At 41.3% G+C, this 18,246-nt stretch overlaps 1 protein-coding gene across 1 annotated transcript in view; it reads right to left on the reverse strand.

Moving 5' to 3' along the window:
• Positions 1-14,649: 14,649 nt before the first annotated feature.
• Positions 14,650-18,246, reverse strand: part of TUBGCP3 (tubulin gamma complex component 3) — a 98,962-nt gene continuing 95,365 nt past the window's right edge. Inside the window, exon 22 of the mRNA XM_028837343.2 lies at positions 14,650-15,790. Coding sequence (XP_028693176.1) covers positions 15,632-15,790 — 159 coding nt within the window. The 3' untranslated portion in view covers positions 14,650-15,631. The remainder of the gene's footprint in view (positions 15,791-18,246) is intronic.

Below are 18,246 nucleotides of genomic sequence, written 5' to 3' on the forward strand. Positions count from 1 at the left end.
GGATCGCCTGAGCCTGGGAGGCAGAGGTTGCAGTGAGCCAAGATCATACCACAGCACTCCAGCTTGGGTGACAGAGTGAGACACCATCTCAAAAAAATACAAGATAAAATATAATTGTATTTCTGTGCATCAGCAACAAGTAGAAAATTATACCTTAAAGATACCATTTACAATGGTATTAAGAAAATAAAGTCCCTAAGAATAAATTTAACAAAAGTTGTGCAAACCCATCATGTAGAAATTTATAGAATCTTGAAAGACCTAGGCAAACATGGAGAGATATAGTATGTTCACAGATCAGTAGAATAAGTATTATAATGTCATCTTTCTCCAATTCAATTTATATTAGTCTTTTCTTGCACTGCTATATAAAGAAATATCCGAGACTGGGTAATTTATAAAGAAAAGAGGTTTAATTGGCTCATGGTTCCCTAGGCTGCACAGGAAGCATGGCAGCATCTGCTTCTGGGGAGGCCTCAGGGAGCTTTCACTCATTGTGGAAGGCAAAGCAGGAGCAGGCGTCTTACATGGCAGGAGCAGGAGCAAGAGCGGGGGAGGTGGCACACACTTTTAAACAACCGGCTCTTGTGAGAACTCACTCCTACCAGGAGAAGAGTAAGAGAATAGTACCAAGGGGATGGTGCTAATCCATTCATGAAGGATCCATCCCCATGATCCAATCACCTCCCACCAGGCCTCACCTCCAACACTGAGCATTACAACTGAACATGAGATTAGGGTGAGGACACAGATCCAAACCACATCAGATACCTTACAATCCTAACCAAAATACCAATGTTATTGGCGGTGGGGCAGGTAGAACTAGATTCTAAAATGTACACGAAAGAGAAAAGGTCAGATATAGCCATTCTTGAAGAATAACCACCATAGAAATTAAGACAGTCTTGTAGTGGTGTGGGGCAAGACAATTTGATCAATGGAACAAAACACACATATACAGATTCATGCTTTATGACAGAAACAGTACTTTAGATCCAGCTTTTCAATTACTGGTGCTTGGCAACTGAATACACTTATGAAAAATGAATGCAAATGGGTTCCTGCCTCATACCATACGTTAAAATTAATCCCATGTACATTAAAAACAAAACTTAAAACTATAGGTTGAGCATCTCAAATTGGAAAATCCAAAATCTGAAACTTTTTGAGCACCAACATGATGCTCAAATGAACTGTACATTGAAGCATTTCAGATTTCAGATTTTTGAATTAGGGATGCTGAACAGGTAAACATAATGCTAATATTCCAAAATCTGAAAAAAAAAAATCCAAAATCTGAAACACTTCTGGTCCCAAGCATATTGGATAAGGATACTCAACCTGCACTAAATTTTTAGAATAAAATATAGAAGGATATCTTCCATGATTTCAGTGATGGGAAGTATATATATAGGGCATCAAACTACCTGACTTGAAGCTGTACTACAAGGTTACAGCAACCAAAACAGCAGGGTACTGGGTTGAAAACTAAAACAAAAACACAGACCAACAGAACAGGATAGAGAACCCAGAAATAAGGCTGCACATCTACAACCATCTGATCTTTGACAAGGTCGACCATAACACGCAATGGACTCCCTATTCGATAAATGGTGCTGGGATATCTGGATAGTCATATGCAGAAGATTGAAGCCGGACCCCTTCCTTTCACCATATACAAAAATCAAATCAGGGTTAATGAAGACTTACATGTAAGACCTAAAACTATAAAAACTCTAGAAAATCTAGGAAATAACATTGTGGACATGGGCCATGGCAAAGAATTTATAACTAAGCTCCCAAAGGCAATTGCAACAAACATAAAAGTTTACAAATCGGACCTAATTAAACTAAGTTTCTGCACAGCAAAAGAAACTATCAACAGAGTAAACAGAAAATTCACAAAATGGGTTAAAATATCAGCAAATTATGTATCTGACAAAGTTCTAACATCCAGAATCTATACGGAACTTAAACAACTCAACAAGTTAAAAACAAACAACCACATTAAAAAATGGGCAAAGGACATGAAAAGACACTTCTCAAAAGAAGACATACATGCAGCCAATAAACATATATGTTCACCATTAATCATCAGAGAAACGCAAGTCAAAACCACAATGAGATAATATCTCACACCCGTCATTATGGTTATTATTAAAAAGTCAAAAAACAACAGATGTTGGTGAGGTTTCAGAGAAAAAGGAACACTTATACACTGTTGGTGGGAATGTAAATTAGTTCAGTCACCGTGGAAAGCAGTTTAGAGATTTCTCAAAGAACTTAAAACACAACTACCATTCAACCCAGTGATCCCACTACTGGGTATATGCCCAAAGGAAAATAAATCGTTCCACCAAAAAAGCAAAACAAACAAAAACACATGCACTCATGTGTTTACTGCAGCACGATCATAATAGCAAAGACTCGGAATCAACCTGGATGCCCATCGACAGTGGACTGGATACAGAAAATATGGTACGTGTACACAATGGAATATTACGCAGCCAAAAAAACAATAAAATCATGTCCTTTACAGCAACATGGATGTAGCTGAAGACCATTATCCTAAGCAAATTAACACAGAAACTGAAAACCAAATACCGTATGTTCTCACTTGTAAGCGGGAGCTAAACATTGAACATACAGGAACACAAAGATGGAAATAACAGACACGGGGGGCTACTTGAGGTGGGAGGGCAGGAGGTGGGGGTGGACTGATAAACTACCTATCGGCTACTATGCTCACTTACCACGTGGGTGATGGAATCATTTGTATCCAAAACTTCTGCAACACACAATCTACCCATGTAACAAACCTGAACATGCAGCCCCTGAACTAAAATAAAAGTCACAAACAAACTAAAAAGCAAAAATACACATTTGCTAACCATAACATTTTTTAAAAACATAAATATAGATAGGTCTATATTGAAAGTTAAAATGTCTGTTCAAGTAGGACAACACAAAGTTAAAATCTTGCTAGAAATTGAAAGATATATGGAATATATGTAACCAACAAAAGATCAGTATACAAATGCCTAAGTAACTCCTACAAATCATAACAACCCTCCAGAGAGTGGAAAACACTTGCACCAGAAATTCAAAAATGAAAAAATTAAAGGGGCCAGTGAATATAAAAAACATGTCCAACCTCATTAGTATTTAATAAGTAAAAAATTAAAGCCACAATGAGATACCATCATGCAGTAGCCAGATAAGCTAAACTTTCAAAGCCTGGCAATGCCGAATGTTCCAGAATGTTCCAGAATGCTGTGCAATGGTAACTTTCACGCACTGGTGGTAGGAACGTAACTGGCATTTTGTGAAATAGCTTGGCACTGTGCAGTAAAGTTGATGATATCCTATGACCTAGCAATTCCACCTGTGGGTATTTACCCAAGAAAAACTCTGGCGTATATGCCCAAGAGATGCTCACACCACAACATCTGTAACAGGCAAACATTGCCAATAATCCAAATACCCATTAACAGTAGAATGGCTGAAGAAGTTATGGTATGACTAAAAAAAAAAAAAAAAAAAAAAAACAGAATAGTACATATCAATGAGTGAATGTCAGTTATAGCTGACATGATATCAACGTGATACCTTCAAATTACAGGTATCAGTATGACCTCACTTATAAAATATGAAAGATGGCACTAACATAAAATTCAAGTGTAGACAAAATGAATCCATTATTGTGAGGAGCGTTATGCACAGGTGGTAAAATTATAAGGAAAAGCAAGAGAGTGATTGCCACAAAAGATAAGATGATTTACCTGCACAGCGAGCAGGAAATATAATCAGAAAGAGCCAAGAGGCTTTCAGGTTACTAGAAATGTCCTGTATTTTAACCTAGGAGGTAGTAGTGGCTGCTGGCTTTATGATTAAACTTTAAACTATACACGTGTGGAGAAATTATATAAAGTCCATATAATCAAAAGCTGCTTCTTTTAAAAAACCAATAAATCCGAAAAACCAGCACTACAATAAAATACCTCTTGTCAAAATTATCTTGCCAAACACAATGACCAATTTTCTATCATCATCTCATTCTGTCTTTCCGCAGTATTCAAAAGAGCTAACGGTGTGTTTTTTGCAACTCTGTTCTCTTGGATCCTGAGACTCTCCAACTCTCCTGCTCAACCTCTAAAAATTCAGGGTTGGTCCTGAACTTTCTTATCTGTACTTTCTTTCAAGGAAGTCCCGTACCATCAAGTACTATTTCTATGCTGACAATTCCCACACATGGAGTTCTAGCCCTGACCTCTCCTCTGCTTAGTTAGTGTCTCTTAGGACATTCTGTGCTATAAACTCCAGCCACCTCAGCTTCCCCGGACAACCAGCCCCGTCTCACCTCAGAGAAACTGCCGCGCTCTGCGTAGGCCCTGCTCCCTGTGCTCCACCTCAGCTTCCCCGGACAACCAGCCCCGTCTCACCTCAGAGAAACTGCCGCGCTCTGCGTAGGCCCTGCTCCCTGTGCTCCACCTCAGCTTCCCCGGACAACCAGCCCCGTCTCACCTCAGAGAAACTGCCGCGCTCTGCGTAGGCCCTGCTCCCTGTGCTCCACCTCAGCTTCCCCGGACAACCAGCCCCGTCTCACCTCAGAGAAACTGCCGCGCTCTGCGTAGGCCCTGCTCCCTGTGCTGCGGACTGTCGGCTTTGTCCAGGCGGTAAGTCAGGGCAACTGCAGCACTCGCCTTGGTTTCTCCAGTCTCTTAGGTCTCTGTCCTCCGCTGTCAGGTGTACATGAGACCCACTGTTTTATTTTGTCTGGTTTCTTTGGGACTTTTGTTTGTACCAGGCAGGAGGGTAAATCTGGTCACTACTATTCCATTTGAACCAGAAGTTGAAGTCTTCCTTCTCTAATGATTTTAAAAGTGCAGATTAACAATGGTACATCACAGATACTTAATATTTGTTGAATTAACTACCTAATTTTAAAATGAGTACTAAGAAGGGTCTTGTCTCAGCAATAAAGAAAAACAAATACAAGATGGTAGATTTAAATCCAACCAAGTGAATAATCACATTAAATGTAAAGTCTAGAAATTCCAATTAAAAGGTAGAGATTGCCAGATTAGATAAAACACACACACACACCCCAACTGTATGCTGTCTACAAGATGATCATTTTAAATATAAAATCACAAATAAGACTAAAAGTAAAAGAATGAAAAAACTATATATCAAATTAATACAAATCAAAAGAAAGCTGGAGTGGCTATGAAACAAAGTATATTTCAAAGCAAAACATATTACCAGGAATAGAAAGTCTCTTTATAATGACAAACAGGACAATTAATCAAGGGAACATAACAATTCTAAATACCTAAGAGCCTAATAATAACAGAGATTCAAAATGCATGAAGTAAAAATGAGAGAAGTGCAAAGAGAAATAGGCAAATTCCTAATTATGGTCAGAGATTTCAACAACACTCTCTCAATAATTGAAAAGGAAAAGTAGACACAAGTCAGTAAGGGTGTAGAAGACCTCAACGGGTAATATGATTAATACCAACCAACTTACACCGATTGACATCACAGGACACTCCACCACCAAACAGCAGAATAAGATTCTTTTATTCTGCGCTCACAGAACATTTACCACGACAAACCTTCCTCAGGGTCATAAAACAAATCTCAGTAAACGTGAAAGAATTTACACACAATATGTTCTCTGACCACCATGAGATTACATCATAAGTCAGTAACAGAAAGACATCTGGAGAATCCATAAATATTTGAAAGCCAAATAACAAACTTCTAAACAACCCACGGATCAAAGAAGAAAAGAGAAATTAGCAAGTATTCTGAAATGAATACAAATGAAAGCACAGCATTTGTGAGTCAGACATGGTGTCTCATACCTGTAATCCTAACACTTTAGGAGGCCAAAGCGGGTGGATCACCTGAGGTCAGGAGTTCGAGACCAGCCTGGCCAACATGGCAAAACCCCATCTCTACTAAAAATACAAAAATTAGCTGGGCATGGTGGTGGGTGCCTGTAATCCCACCTATTCAGGAGGCTAAGGCAGGAGAATTGCTTGAACCCAGTAAGTGGAGGTTGCAGTGAGCTGAGATCGCGCCACATCACTCTAGCCTGGGCGAAAGAGTGAGACTCCGTCTCAAAAAAAAAAAAAAGAAAAAAGAAAAGAACTAATTGTGGAATGCAGCAGAAGGATTTCAGTCACCTTACCCTCCACCTCAAGAAAAAGAGAAACTCGGAGCTGGCGCAAGAAAGCAAATAATAAAGATGAGAGCAGAAATCCGTAAGACATAAAGCAGAAAACAATACAGGGAAATCGATGACAAGAGCCGCTGCTTTGAGATAAGGAAAAGTGATTCATCTCTCTCCAGGCCAATCAAGGAGAAAAGTCACAATTTACTAATATCAGAAATGAGATTACAGTAACGCCATTACAGTTTCTACAGATATTAAATGAATAAGAAAATACCACAAACAATACTCTGCCCATTGATTTGACAACTTAGATGAAATGGACCAATTCCCTGAAAGATACAAGCTACCATAACTCAAAAACAATTGAGAACCATTTGAACAACAAAATAAAGGATTGGACTGTAATGCAAAATTGACAATAAATCTTCATATGTCCACGCTGAGAGGACAAATGCTTGAATAAATACGTGGGGGAAAGACACCGTCTTCCATGTAGAACTTCAAATAATGTATGCAGATATTCTAATGTATGCAGATATTCTAATATATGCAGATATTCTAATGTATGCAGATATTCTACTCTCGAGAAGCTCCCAGCCCTTCGAGTTCGGGCTGCACAGTGGCCCCTCCTAAAGACAGAAATAGGAAAAGGAGGAAAAAAGCAGCTAGTCTGCAGTGGAGAAAACACGACCTCAGCCAGGCAGGGGTTAAGGTCAACACCACCAGTGAGAAGTCATGCTTGACAACATGTGATGAGAATGGCACTTTGCCCTGGTCTTCCTCCCAAAAACCTATACTCTCCGGTCTAATCATGAGAAAAATATCAGACAAAACCCGACTGAGGGATATTCTATAGAATACCGACCACTAATCCTCAAAATTGCTGGCGACATCAAAAACAAAAATCTGAGAAATGTCAAAGCTTAAAGGGGCCTAAGGAGATAAAACAACCAAATGTAACGTGATGTCCTGGATGGAATCTGGGAAGGGAGAAAGGTCATGTGAAAAAGCACCATCTGGCCGGGCGCGGTGGCTCACGCCTGTAGTCCCAACACTTTAGGTGGCCAAGGCGGGCAGATCACCTGAGGTCAAGCGTTTGAGACCAGCCTGGCCAACATGGTGAAACCCTATCTACTAAAAATACAAAAATTAGCCAGGCATGGTGGTACACGCCAGTAATCCCAGCTACTCGGGAGGCTGAGGCAGAAGAATTTCTTGAACCTGGGAGGCGGAGGTTGCAGTGAGTTGAGATCGCGCCACTGCATTCCAGCCTGGGCGACAAAGCAAAGCGAAAGAAAGGAAGAGAGGAAAGGAGGAAGGGAGGAAGGGAGGGAGAAGGAAGGAAGGAAGGAAGAATGGGAGGGAAGGAGGGAGCGGAAAGCACAATCTGACAGAAATATAACATGAGCAATATAAGCAGTATAAATTTTCTAGCAGTTATATTAAAAAAAGTAAAAATAGGTAAAACTAATCTTAATAATGTATTTTATTTTACCAAATATATACAAAATAGTATCACTTCAACATGTAATCAGTATGAAAAAATACTGAAATACTTTACATTTTGTCCATATTAAATATCTGAAATTTAGGATGCATTTTACACTTACCCCGTATCCCAGTTGAGACTAGCCATATTTCAAGTGCCTGGCAACCACCTGTGATGAACAGGGCAGAGCTAAATAAATAGCCTTGATCTAAAGCCAGCAATTGAAATTACGATCATCACAGTGAGGACTCTCCATTAACTGTAGGCTAATACATAGACATTGCTTCCTCTGAAGAGCTCCATTTCATGGTTAAAATGACAGCAAAGGCTGGGTGCAGTGGCTTACGCCTATAATCCTAGCAATTTGGGAGGCCAAGGCAGGTGGATCACCTGAGGTCAGGAGTTCGAGACCAGCCTGGCCAACGTAGTGAAACCCTGCCTCTACTAAAAATACAAAAATTAGGCAGGCATGGTGATGGGAGCCTGTAGTCCCCGCTACTCAGGAGGTTGGGACACAAGAATCTCTTGAACCCAGGAGGTGGAGGTTGTAATGAGTGAGACTCCATCTAAAAAAAAAAAAAAATGACAGCAAAAAAGCAGCAGCAGCAGCTTCCCTGTACATGTCAACATTTGTCTGTATTTTAATCCTATAAACTTTACCCCTGGGAGACTCTGTCCACACCATGGACTTAGATGAAAATCCCTATATTGATGAGGATATAACCTAGTAAATGCTCAATTTGGAAAAAGGATGAGCCATAGACTGGAAGGAAACATTTGCAAGTCACCTATCTAATAAAACACTTTATCCAGACATATTTTAAAAACTCTCAAAACTCAGTAACAATAAAAGTGGAAAAATATTTTGACAGATAAGGTTTCACAGCAAATAAGCACATGAAATGATGCTCAATAACATCACATTAGGAATACTGATGCCATTTACAAACCAGATCAATTAAAGCCACAATGAAATGCCACTACACACCTAAAAGATGCCTAAAATGAAGAGTGCTGACTACGCTAAGAATGGACAAGGATTGGAGCCCCTGGAATCTCACACACTTATGCTGAGAATGTCAAATGGTTTGACCATTTTGGCAGTCTCTTAAAAAATTAAATGTAAACCTTTCACATGATCTAGCCATTCCTCTCCTAAGAATTTACTCAAGAAAAATGAAAGCATTTATCTATATAACTTGTGCACCAATGTTCACAGCAGCTTTGTTTATAATGTACTTTGGGAACAACCCAAAGAGGCCCACACAGGAGAACAGATGAGCCCAGGGTGATGCAGCCATAGCAGGTGCTACTCAGAAAAAAAGCAGAGCTAACTTCTGATGCAGGAACCACATGAAATGCACCTGGACATAATTAGGGTTACTGAAAACACCCAACACAGACAAACCAAATGTAACAGAATTCCACAAAATGAGAGCCATCTATGACAGAAAGCAGGGCAGTAGCTGCCTGGTGATGGGACCATGATGAGAGGGGTGGGGAAGGCGCTATGCAAGAACGCTTTCTCCAGGACTGTAGTGTTGGACTCCTGCTGCCCATGCCCATCAACACGCATCAGATTACAGACTTGAATTGTGTTAATATTAACACAATAATACATTCTGTGTCACAACAACCTAACCAGTGAGGCTACGACTGAGCATATTTCTTTGTGTTTTATATGTTTTCTTGTGTTTTGTATTTCTTTCCTAAATTCCTCACTGATATGCTTGGAATTATTAGTAGACATTAAATTCATTTACAAGGGCCTGCTATAATTAAGAATATAGATTTTGTGGTCAATGTTGTAATTAGATTTTCTAAGTCTGTTATTTGTCTTGACTATTGTAATGTTGACTTTCACTGGGAAACAGTTTTCCATTTTATGTAGTTAAATCTTTCATCACCTTCCTTCATAGTTTTCATCCTTGGTGTCATGTTAAAAGTCAGAAACCCTGGGATTATAAAAATATTGCATTTTTTTCTAGTAATTCTGCTTTTAATCATTCATATTTATCCTACCTGAATTTAATCTATCTGAATTTTTCTTCTGAGCAAAAATCTTTAATTTAAATTTTCTCCAAATGGTTTGTGCCTGAAACAATTTACCCCAAAGCATTTGTTGAATAATCAGACACTTGACGTATTTCTGTAGTGAACCTACTAAAGACCTGTGAACACTGGCAATTTTAGTCACTTTATTCCACTCCATGGATGTTTCTTTCTGTTCCTATACCACACTGTATATATACTATAGCTTTGTAATATATTTTGATACATGTTTGGCAAATTTTCCTTTTTCTTTTTCCAAAAGAAAAAAATTGAAGGAAAAAAAACCAAACTTCCTGGAAATTTTGAAATGTTAACTATATCCAGAATTAAGAAAATTAAAAGAAATTACATACTAGTTAGGTATTAATAACATTGAAAATAAACTATATATGTAAAAACCTGTGATAGTAACTACAGTTACATGCAAAAGGATAACTTACAGTTGGAAATGCTTATTAAACAATGACACAACAAATTCTATACATACTCAATTCATGAAACATTAAACCAAAAGAAGATATTAAATATAAAATAGTAATTTATGGCCAGGCACAGTGGCTCACACCTGTAACCTGGGGAGGCCGAGGCGAGCAGATCACCTGAGGTCAGGAGTTCGAGACTAGTCTGGCCAGTATGGTGAAACCCCATCTCTACCAAAAATGCAAAAATTAGCCAGGCGTGGTGACACGTACCTGTAGTCCCAGCTACTTGGGAGTCTGAGGCAGAAGAAACACTTAAACCGGGAAGGTAGAGGTTGCAGTGAGCCGAGATCACGCTACTGCACTCCAGCCTGGGCAACAAGAGCCAAACACCGTCTCAGGGGGAAAAAAAAAAAAAGTAATTTATGAATAAAGCAAAAGAAAAAAAAATGTATCTATAGTAAAATAAGTAACACCCACCCCCAAAAAAAGATAATTCTTGAAAGACATAAACAAAATTTGGTAAATGTGACCAGCAAGGGAAAAGAGAGCCATGAATAGAAAATATTAAGGAATATAACTCAAAAATGAATATTTGAAAAATTATCAAGGAACCTATGTAAAAATGAATGCCAACAAATTTGAAAACCTAAATGAAAATGCATACATTACCTCAGAATCAGGATATCTGAATGGTGCAGTAACCATAGTAGAAAGTGGAAACATTCTTTATAACCTGCCCACCAAAGATGCCGACCAGTTCATATGCTGCTAAAACTACAAGTCATTAGTACAAACACTTGTCCAAGACAGTGATTTTTCTGACAATTGGCAAAATTTTAAGAATCACATCATGAGCTCATCTGACCCGCCCTTCTTCCTTTCTTTCCACCAAGTCACATTCCAACAGACGCTTGCACGTTCCAGTCCAGGTTCACCAAATACAGAAAGAACCTGGCCCCACCTACCATTTACACACTGAATTGCATTCTTTTGATCATTATTTCCATACCAAAGAATATGGCAGACCTCAGAGGTATCATGGATCTGGTTGCAGACCACAAGAAAGAATCACAATAAAATGAGTCACACGAATTTTTGGGTTTCCAAGTGCATCCAAAAGTTATGTTTACACTACAGTGTATTAAGTGTGCAACAGACAATGCCTAAAAAACCAAAGTGCATAAACAATACTTTATTGCTAAATATGCTACTGAGCATCTGAGCCTTCAGCAAGTTGTCATCTTTTTGCTGGTGGAAGGTCTTGCCTAGATGCAGATACCTCCTGGCTGATCAGGGTGGTGGCTGCTGAAGGTTAGAGTGGCAGTGGCAGTCTTTAAAAAAAGACAACAATGAAGTTTGCCACATCCACTCTTCCTTTTACAAAAGATTTCTCTGTAGCATGTGATACTGTTGGATAGCATTTTACCCACACTGAACTTCTTTCAACATTGGAGACAATCCTCTCAAACCCTGCCACTGCTTTACCAACTGCGTTTATGGAATATTCTAAATCCTTTGTTGTCATTTCAGCAACGTTCACAGCATCTTCACCGTAAGTGGATTCCATCTCAAGAAACCACTTTCTTTGCTCATCCATAAGCAAAGATGATGGACAGATGAACGTTGCAACTAGATGGCTACATGAATGAGCAACTCCTCATCCATTTAAGTTGCATCGTAAGATTGCAGTAGTTCAGTCACATCTTCAGGCTCCACTTCTAATTCTCCCTCTCTTACTAGTCCCATGACATCTGCAGTTCCTTCCTCCACTGACGTCTCGACCCTCGAAGTCATCCATGAGGATTGGAATCATCTTCTTCCAAACTCCTATTTATGCTGACATTTTTACCTCCTCCCATGAATCATGTTCATGATGGCATCTAGAATGGTGAATCCTTTCCAGGTTTTCAGTTTACTTTTCCAAGATCCTTCAGAGGAAGCACTATTTATGGCAGCTATAGCCTTACCAACTGTATATCCTAAATCATAAGACTTGAAAGTTGAAATTACTCCTTGATCCTGTGGAACGGATGTTGTGTTAGCAGGCAGGAAAACAACATGCACCTCCTTGTACATCTCCAGCAGAGCTCGTGGGCAACCAGGTACACCATCAATGAGCAGTAACATTTTGAAAATAACCTTTTTTTCTGAGCAATCGATCTCGGGGGGTGGGGGGGCGGGGGTGTGGTTAAAATATTCAGTAAACCAGGCTGTAAATAGATGTTGTTGTCATCCAGGCTTTGTTGTTCCATTTAGAGAGCACAGGCAGAGATTCAGCATCCCTCTTCAGTGCCCTAGGATTTCCAGAAGGGCCAGTGAGCATTGGCCTTAACTGAGCATCACCAGCTGCATTAATTGGCCCCTAGCAAGACAATCAGCCTCTCCATTGAAGGTAAGACACTGACTTCTCTCTAGCTATGAAAGTCCTAGATGGCATCTTCTTCCCACAGAAGACCCTTTCGTCTACAATGAAAACGTGTCAGTCTGGCCACGTTCATCAATTAGCTCAGCTAGGTCTTCTGGACGACTTGCTGCAGCTTCTCCACCAGCTCTTGCTGCTTCACCTTGACTTGCTGCAGCTTCTCCATCAGCTCTTGCTGCTTCACCTTGCAGTTGTGTTATGGAGACAGCTTCTTTCCTTCAACCTCATCCATCCACCTCTGCTAGCCTCCAGCTTTTCTTCTGCGGCTTCCTCACCTCTCTCAGCCTTCACCGAATTGAAGTGAGGGCCTTGCTCTGGATTAGGCTTTCGCTTAAGTGAATGTTGTGCTGGTTTGATCTCCTAGCCAGACCACTACGACTTTCTCCGTATCAGTAATAAGACTGTTTTGCTTTCCTGTCTTTCTATGTTCACTGGAATATCACTTTTCATTTCCTTCAAGAACTTCTCCTTCGCATTCACATGACCAACTGTTTGGCAGAAGAGGCCTTTCAACCTATGTTGGCTTTCAACACGACTTCCTCGCTGAGCTTAGTCATTTCTAGCTTTTGACTTAGAGTGGGATACGTGTGACTCTACCTTTTACTTGAACACTTAGAGGCCACCGTAGGGTTAACTGGCCTAATTTCAATATTGCTGTGTCTAGGAATAGAGAGGGCTGAGAAGAGGCAGAGAGGCTGGGGAATGGCCACGCAGTGGGGCGCTCAGAACACACGCATCGTTTGTGGATGAAGGCTGCCCCTTACATATGCCTCAGCTGCACCACACATCTCTTCCACACAGGCCACGTTAACACGATTCAAGTATGCCTATGGCTATTTGGTAAAAGTACTCTTTTCCCTCAACAAAGCTGTGTCCTTCTGTCCTACATTTTAATGTGTGGAGGCACATTTTTCCAGAGGTACTTGAGAATCATGATGCCATGAACACTGCAGTTGACAACCAGGCAAGAAAGGCAAGAATATTCCCCTCTCCAGTCGAGCCTACCCATGCAGCAGGATATGAGGGCTGCCAACCCTTCTAACCAAGGATATCTGTGTCTTCAGCCACAGTCACTGAACTTCCTGGTGGGCGAGAGGTGTCCTCGTGGACGGAGCCAGGTGGCCTGCTTGAGCTGCCCAGGACCCTAAGGATACAGCATCACTAATCTTTACAATAAGCATGATACGTAAGAACAGTTAGCATTTTCTGGATAAAGACGCGACCCTCCCAGAGCTTGGTGCGGTTGCCCACACTGTGGGTTCTCCTTTTCGCACAAGCCCAGTGTGGAGCCCCCAAGTCATCCATGCTTGCCTGATGCTGGGTTTTGGGACCCCGGCTCCCTAACTAGCCCAGCTGTGCATCCACAATGACGGGGAGTGGGTCCCACGCAGCTCCTCAAGAGGCCTCACCCCATCCCAGCTCCCACCCTCAGACCCGCAGGCACCCCCCAGGGCCACACCCCCCAGAAGCCCTCCATAGTCCACAAATCTGACCTAAATCCTGGTGACTCCTACACTCCAATGGAGTCGTAATCCCTAAAATCGAGGGGGGGGCTTTGCTAGGGTGCTTTTTACCGAGGATTAATCCCTGGAACAACTCTCTGAAATAAAATAAAATTAAATTAAATTAAAATAAAATAAAATAAAATAAAATCTGGCTGCATGGTCAATAACCTGGGCACATCTCTCTCGGAGATACACAATACGCCATGCTTTCTATAAAACCTTGCAGTAGAAAAACCTGTTTCAAATTTCTGATTTTATGAAGTTTAAAACTAAAATAACATTGAATTTCCGGCCTTCGCCATGGATTCATTTCTGCATGGCCAAGATTCCTGACAGCCCCTTCAGTTTTAAATGGAATTCACACCTAAAGGAGTCCGAGGTGTGAAGCTCCTGAGGCCTGACTGGTGGCACTGCCTTCGCTTCTACACCGAAAGTCATGCAAAGTCTAATTTCCTGGTTTCGTTTATTAAATAATTCATATGCTGTAGTATATTAAATCAAATCCTATCAACCCTCAAATCCAGCAAGTAAACTGTCCCTTCCTTAACTATTCAAGAAATAACGAATGCATCTGAAAGATAATTGCTTTTAATTTCTAAATTTTCACTTATGCAACATAAAGGCAGATTTATGTGACCTGATAATGACATTTTTACAAAAAACAATCCCCCCCACCCCAACATCTTGGTCAGTAGTATATAAATATTTACAATGAAAAAATAGGCAAGGAAAAAGGAAATCTTCATTATCCATGTCGATTTCTTTCCAATGCTTATCAGGGACTTTGAAAATAAAATACTCCATTAACTTTTTCTCATCATTCCTATGTACACGCTGCTTTAGCTGACGCATTCACGGTATTTGGGTTGCACTGTGTAACAGTATTTTTGTTCTCTATCACTCCTACTTTTTTCTATACTATTTTAAAAATCTGAAATAGTAAATTAAATATAAAAATGTAAACTCTGGAAGGAGAGAAAATAAGAATAAATATGTGTAAAGGTAATGCATTAAGATACAAAGGATCTCACAGAGGCTAATATTTTACAACACTCAAAAAAAATAAAATGCTCTATATATGTTCTTAGTTGGGACATTTTGTTTCAATTTAATTTTTGGTTATGTTAACAAAAATTACCTCTAAAGAGGATGTTAAAAAAATAGTAATGACGTTACCATCTTAACTAATGAATATGCTATCACCCTAATTTTTTCTAAAAGAAATGGATTTTTTAAAGTGACAAATATAAAGTATAACATAGAAAGCTTAAGAAGCCTCAGCAAATTATGGTATCTTTTAGCGATGAAGACTTTTAGAGACAAATGTGAACAGGGCAGCCAGCCTACTTGACTTAGTGATTTACAAATGCATTCGACTCCGACGTGAGAAACACGCGTGGCTTCTCCCGCACGCCGCTCCGCTGAAACATGGCGCACTCGTGGGCAGAAGGGCAGGACACCCGCAGCGTGCAGGTCCTGGAGGACGTCAATGGGAATTTCGTGTCTAGCGGTGCAACGAACATCATCTGCAGCTCCCTGCGAGGACCGCGAGCTTCACGTGTGGGAGCTGCGCCGCCCCCTGGTACCCAGAGACACGCGGAGCCTGGGCTCCCTGGCTTTGTAATGCTCATTGAAGTCCAGCCTGAAGCTAAGAAACCGAAGACTTTCATCAGAGCTGGTCGTCAGTAACACCAAAAACTGCTGCACGATACCCTGAAAAGAAGCAAAAGGAGTGAAATATTGTTTCAGGAAAGAACGACCCACAAATGTATTCCCCAGACCTTAATCCCCTTTGGGTTGGGTCTGTTTTTCCTTCCAGATCAACAGGCCCTTAGTAAATGCCCACCAGGGCAGGTGTCCAGGGAGCGAGAGCTGCTGGGACCCTGGAGTGCACATGGCCAGTGCACCTGCATTAGGAACAGGCGCCCTTTCACAAGGACAAATTAGTGAAGAATACATTTTATTTGAAAACAACTAACCAATAGGTTTTTTCACTTTGTTCTTAAGTTCCACGAGAATAAGCAAAACGGCAAAGTAACAGATGTTAGAACATTCTATTCTTTTCATTTTGAATGCAGAACTCAGTGCCACACAGTTCATCTTTCACATGACTCACAAAAGAGGATTTCGTCCTAGAGCCCTCGCTGGAGAACAAATGGAGAGCATCGGTCGGGTCTGTGGGTCTAGCTGCTGTACGTGAGGCTGCAGCCGCCCTCTTCATGGGCACTGGTGTCACTACCATCCTGTTACTGAAGGGCGTTTGTAAAGATGTGACAGAAGTTTCCCCTAACTCTGATTAGACGAAAGGACCGGCTGCTTCTATTTCAGGCTGAAAGACTTGCGTACTGAGTACAGGCCCATGCCTGCCCAGTGCCGGAGCCTGCTCCATGCCACGGGGTGCTGATCTGTTCAAGAGCTACTGGCCTGGAAAGGCCTCATCTGCAGAGAAAAAGTCACTGAGGCACCGTGCCCTCACCAAGCCCCACCCAAGTCTTCACCAGCTATCGCTGCCCCTTCCCAGCTTCTGGTCAGAAACACGAATGCCGAAACTCACAGGCAGGTCTGGGCACAGGCTCTAGTGTGTTGATAAAGTAACTTCACCTCTGATCAGGCAAACACTGTGTGTGTGTGTGTGTGTGTGTGTGAATCACTGCCTTTTTAGGTGAGGGGAGAACACTCCTAAGAAGTTATATTGCCAAAATATAGACAGTGACTTCCTGTTTTGTGATGATGTGATGAAATCGAAATACAACGATCTGTGAAACTGACTAAAAGGAAATCTAAGAATATTTCTTCACAGGTTTGAGACTGGATGTTCTTTCCCAGTCAATGGCAGTAACACCCTGCTGTCTCCGGCACCACCACAGAGAGCAGAGACAGGCTTCTGCTGTTACAGAAAAGAATCTTCTTTGTAAATCATTACCATTCAGATTTAAGACTGTAATTTGAGCAAAACTGGGATTACGGTGATTAAAATTACTTTTTAAAAATGTATTAACGCCCTCAGGAAAATGTGGAACCATGAACAAGAACATCGTTGTCTCTCTCAGAAATAAGCACAGACAAATCTTCACAATTCCACGCTGCTCCCTTGTAGCCACACAAAGGATTTGTCTGCCTGATGTCAGTGAGTTGTATGGACCTAACCAGTAGGTGCCCATTTTTAAGAAACAGGAATACATACTGTACAAATAACATGAGTTCAAGAAGGCATCGTGTCCAAACACCATTCAATAGGGATGCCTGTGCACAGAGCATGACTGCCAGTCACTATCCCCTTTTATGAAACTTCAACAAGAATGCAAAAAGTAGGCCAAGGCCAGAGTAAGACCACTTGTAAAAGGGACAATGTTCCTTCTTAGTTATCTTGAAGAAAAATGAATATTTAAAAAGTATGAGGGCCGGGCATGGTGGCTCATGCCTGTAATCCCAGCACTTTGGGAGGCTGAGGCAGGTGGATCACTTGAGGTCAGGAGTTCAAGACCAGTCGGGCCAACATGGTGAAACCCTGTCTCTACTAGAAATATAACAATTAGCTGGGTGTGGTGGTGCATGCTTGTAATCCCAGCTACTCGGGAGGCTGAGGCAGTAGAATTGTTTGAACCCACCAGGTGGGGGTTGCAGTGAGCCAAGATCACACCACTGCACTACAGCCTGGGTGACAGAGCGAGACTTGGTCTCAAAAAAAAAAAAAAAGATATGAGGACCTGGGAAACAAACTAGATGCCACAGAACGGAGCGAGTGAGGTCTCACTTTCAATTCTGAACCACATGAAGGCACCAGCACACAAACGCACGATGTCGGAGAGCTGGAGGACTGATGCTCCACAACTACTGATCAGCGACTAAACAAATATTTTTCATGAAATCTCTTCATCTCTACTTCTAAGATCACACTGAGAAATGGAAGAAATGAGAAACTGGACCCATACATGAAGGCAAAAGCAGAGGTACAGACGTGCAGAGCAGCCGTCCCCGGCCTTCTGGGGTCTATACAACGTCTGCTGGCTGCCCGGCCCCTCACCCAGGCTGGGCAGCTGCCTCAGGGACAGTCCCCATTGGGAGTCACAGAAAAGCCCAAGTGAAGGCTGCAGAGACGCCTGCAGGTCCCCACACCCACCACGGGGGAGCACAGGAGCTACCCCTGGGTCCCCACATCCCACCACAGG

The sequence above is a fragment of the Macaca mulatta genome, chromosome 17, assembly GCF_049350105.2.
Source record: "Macaca mulatta isolate MMU2019108-1 chromosome 17, T2T-MMU8v2.0, whole genome shotgun sequence".
Lineage (NCBI taxonomy): Eukaryota > Metazoa > Chordata > Mammalia > Primates > Cercopithecidae > Macaca > Macaca mulatta.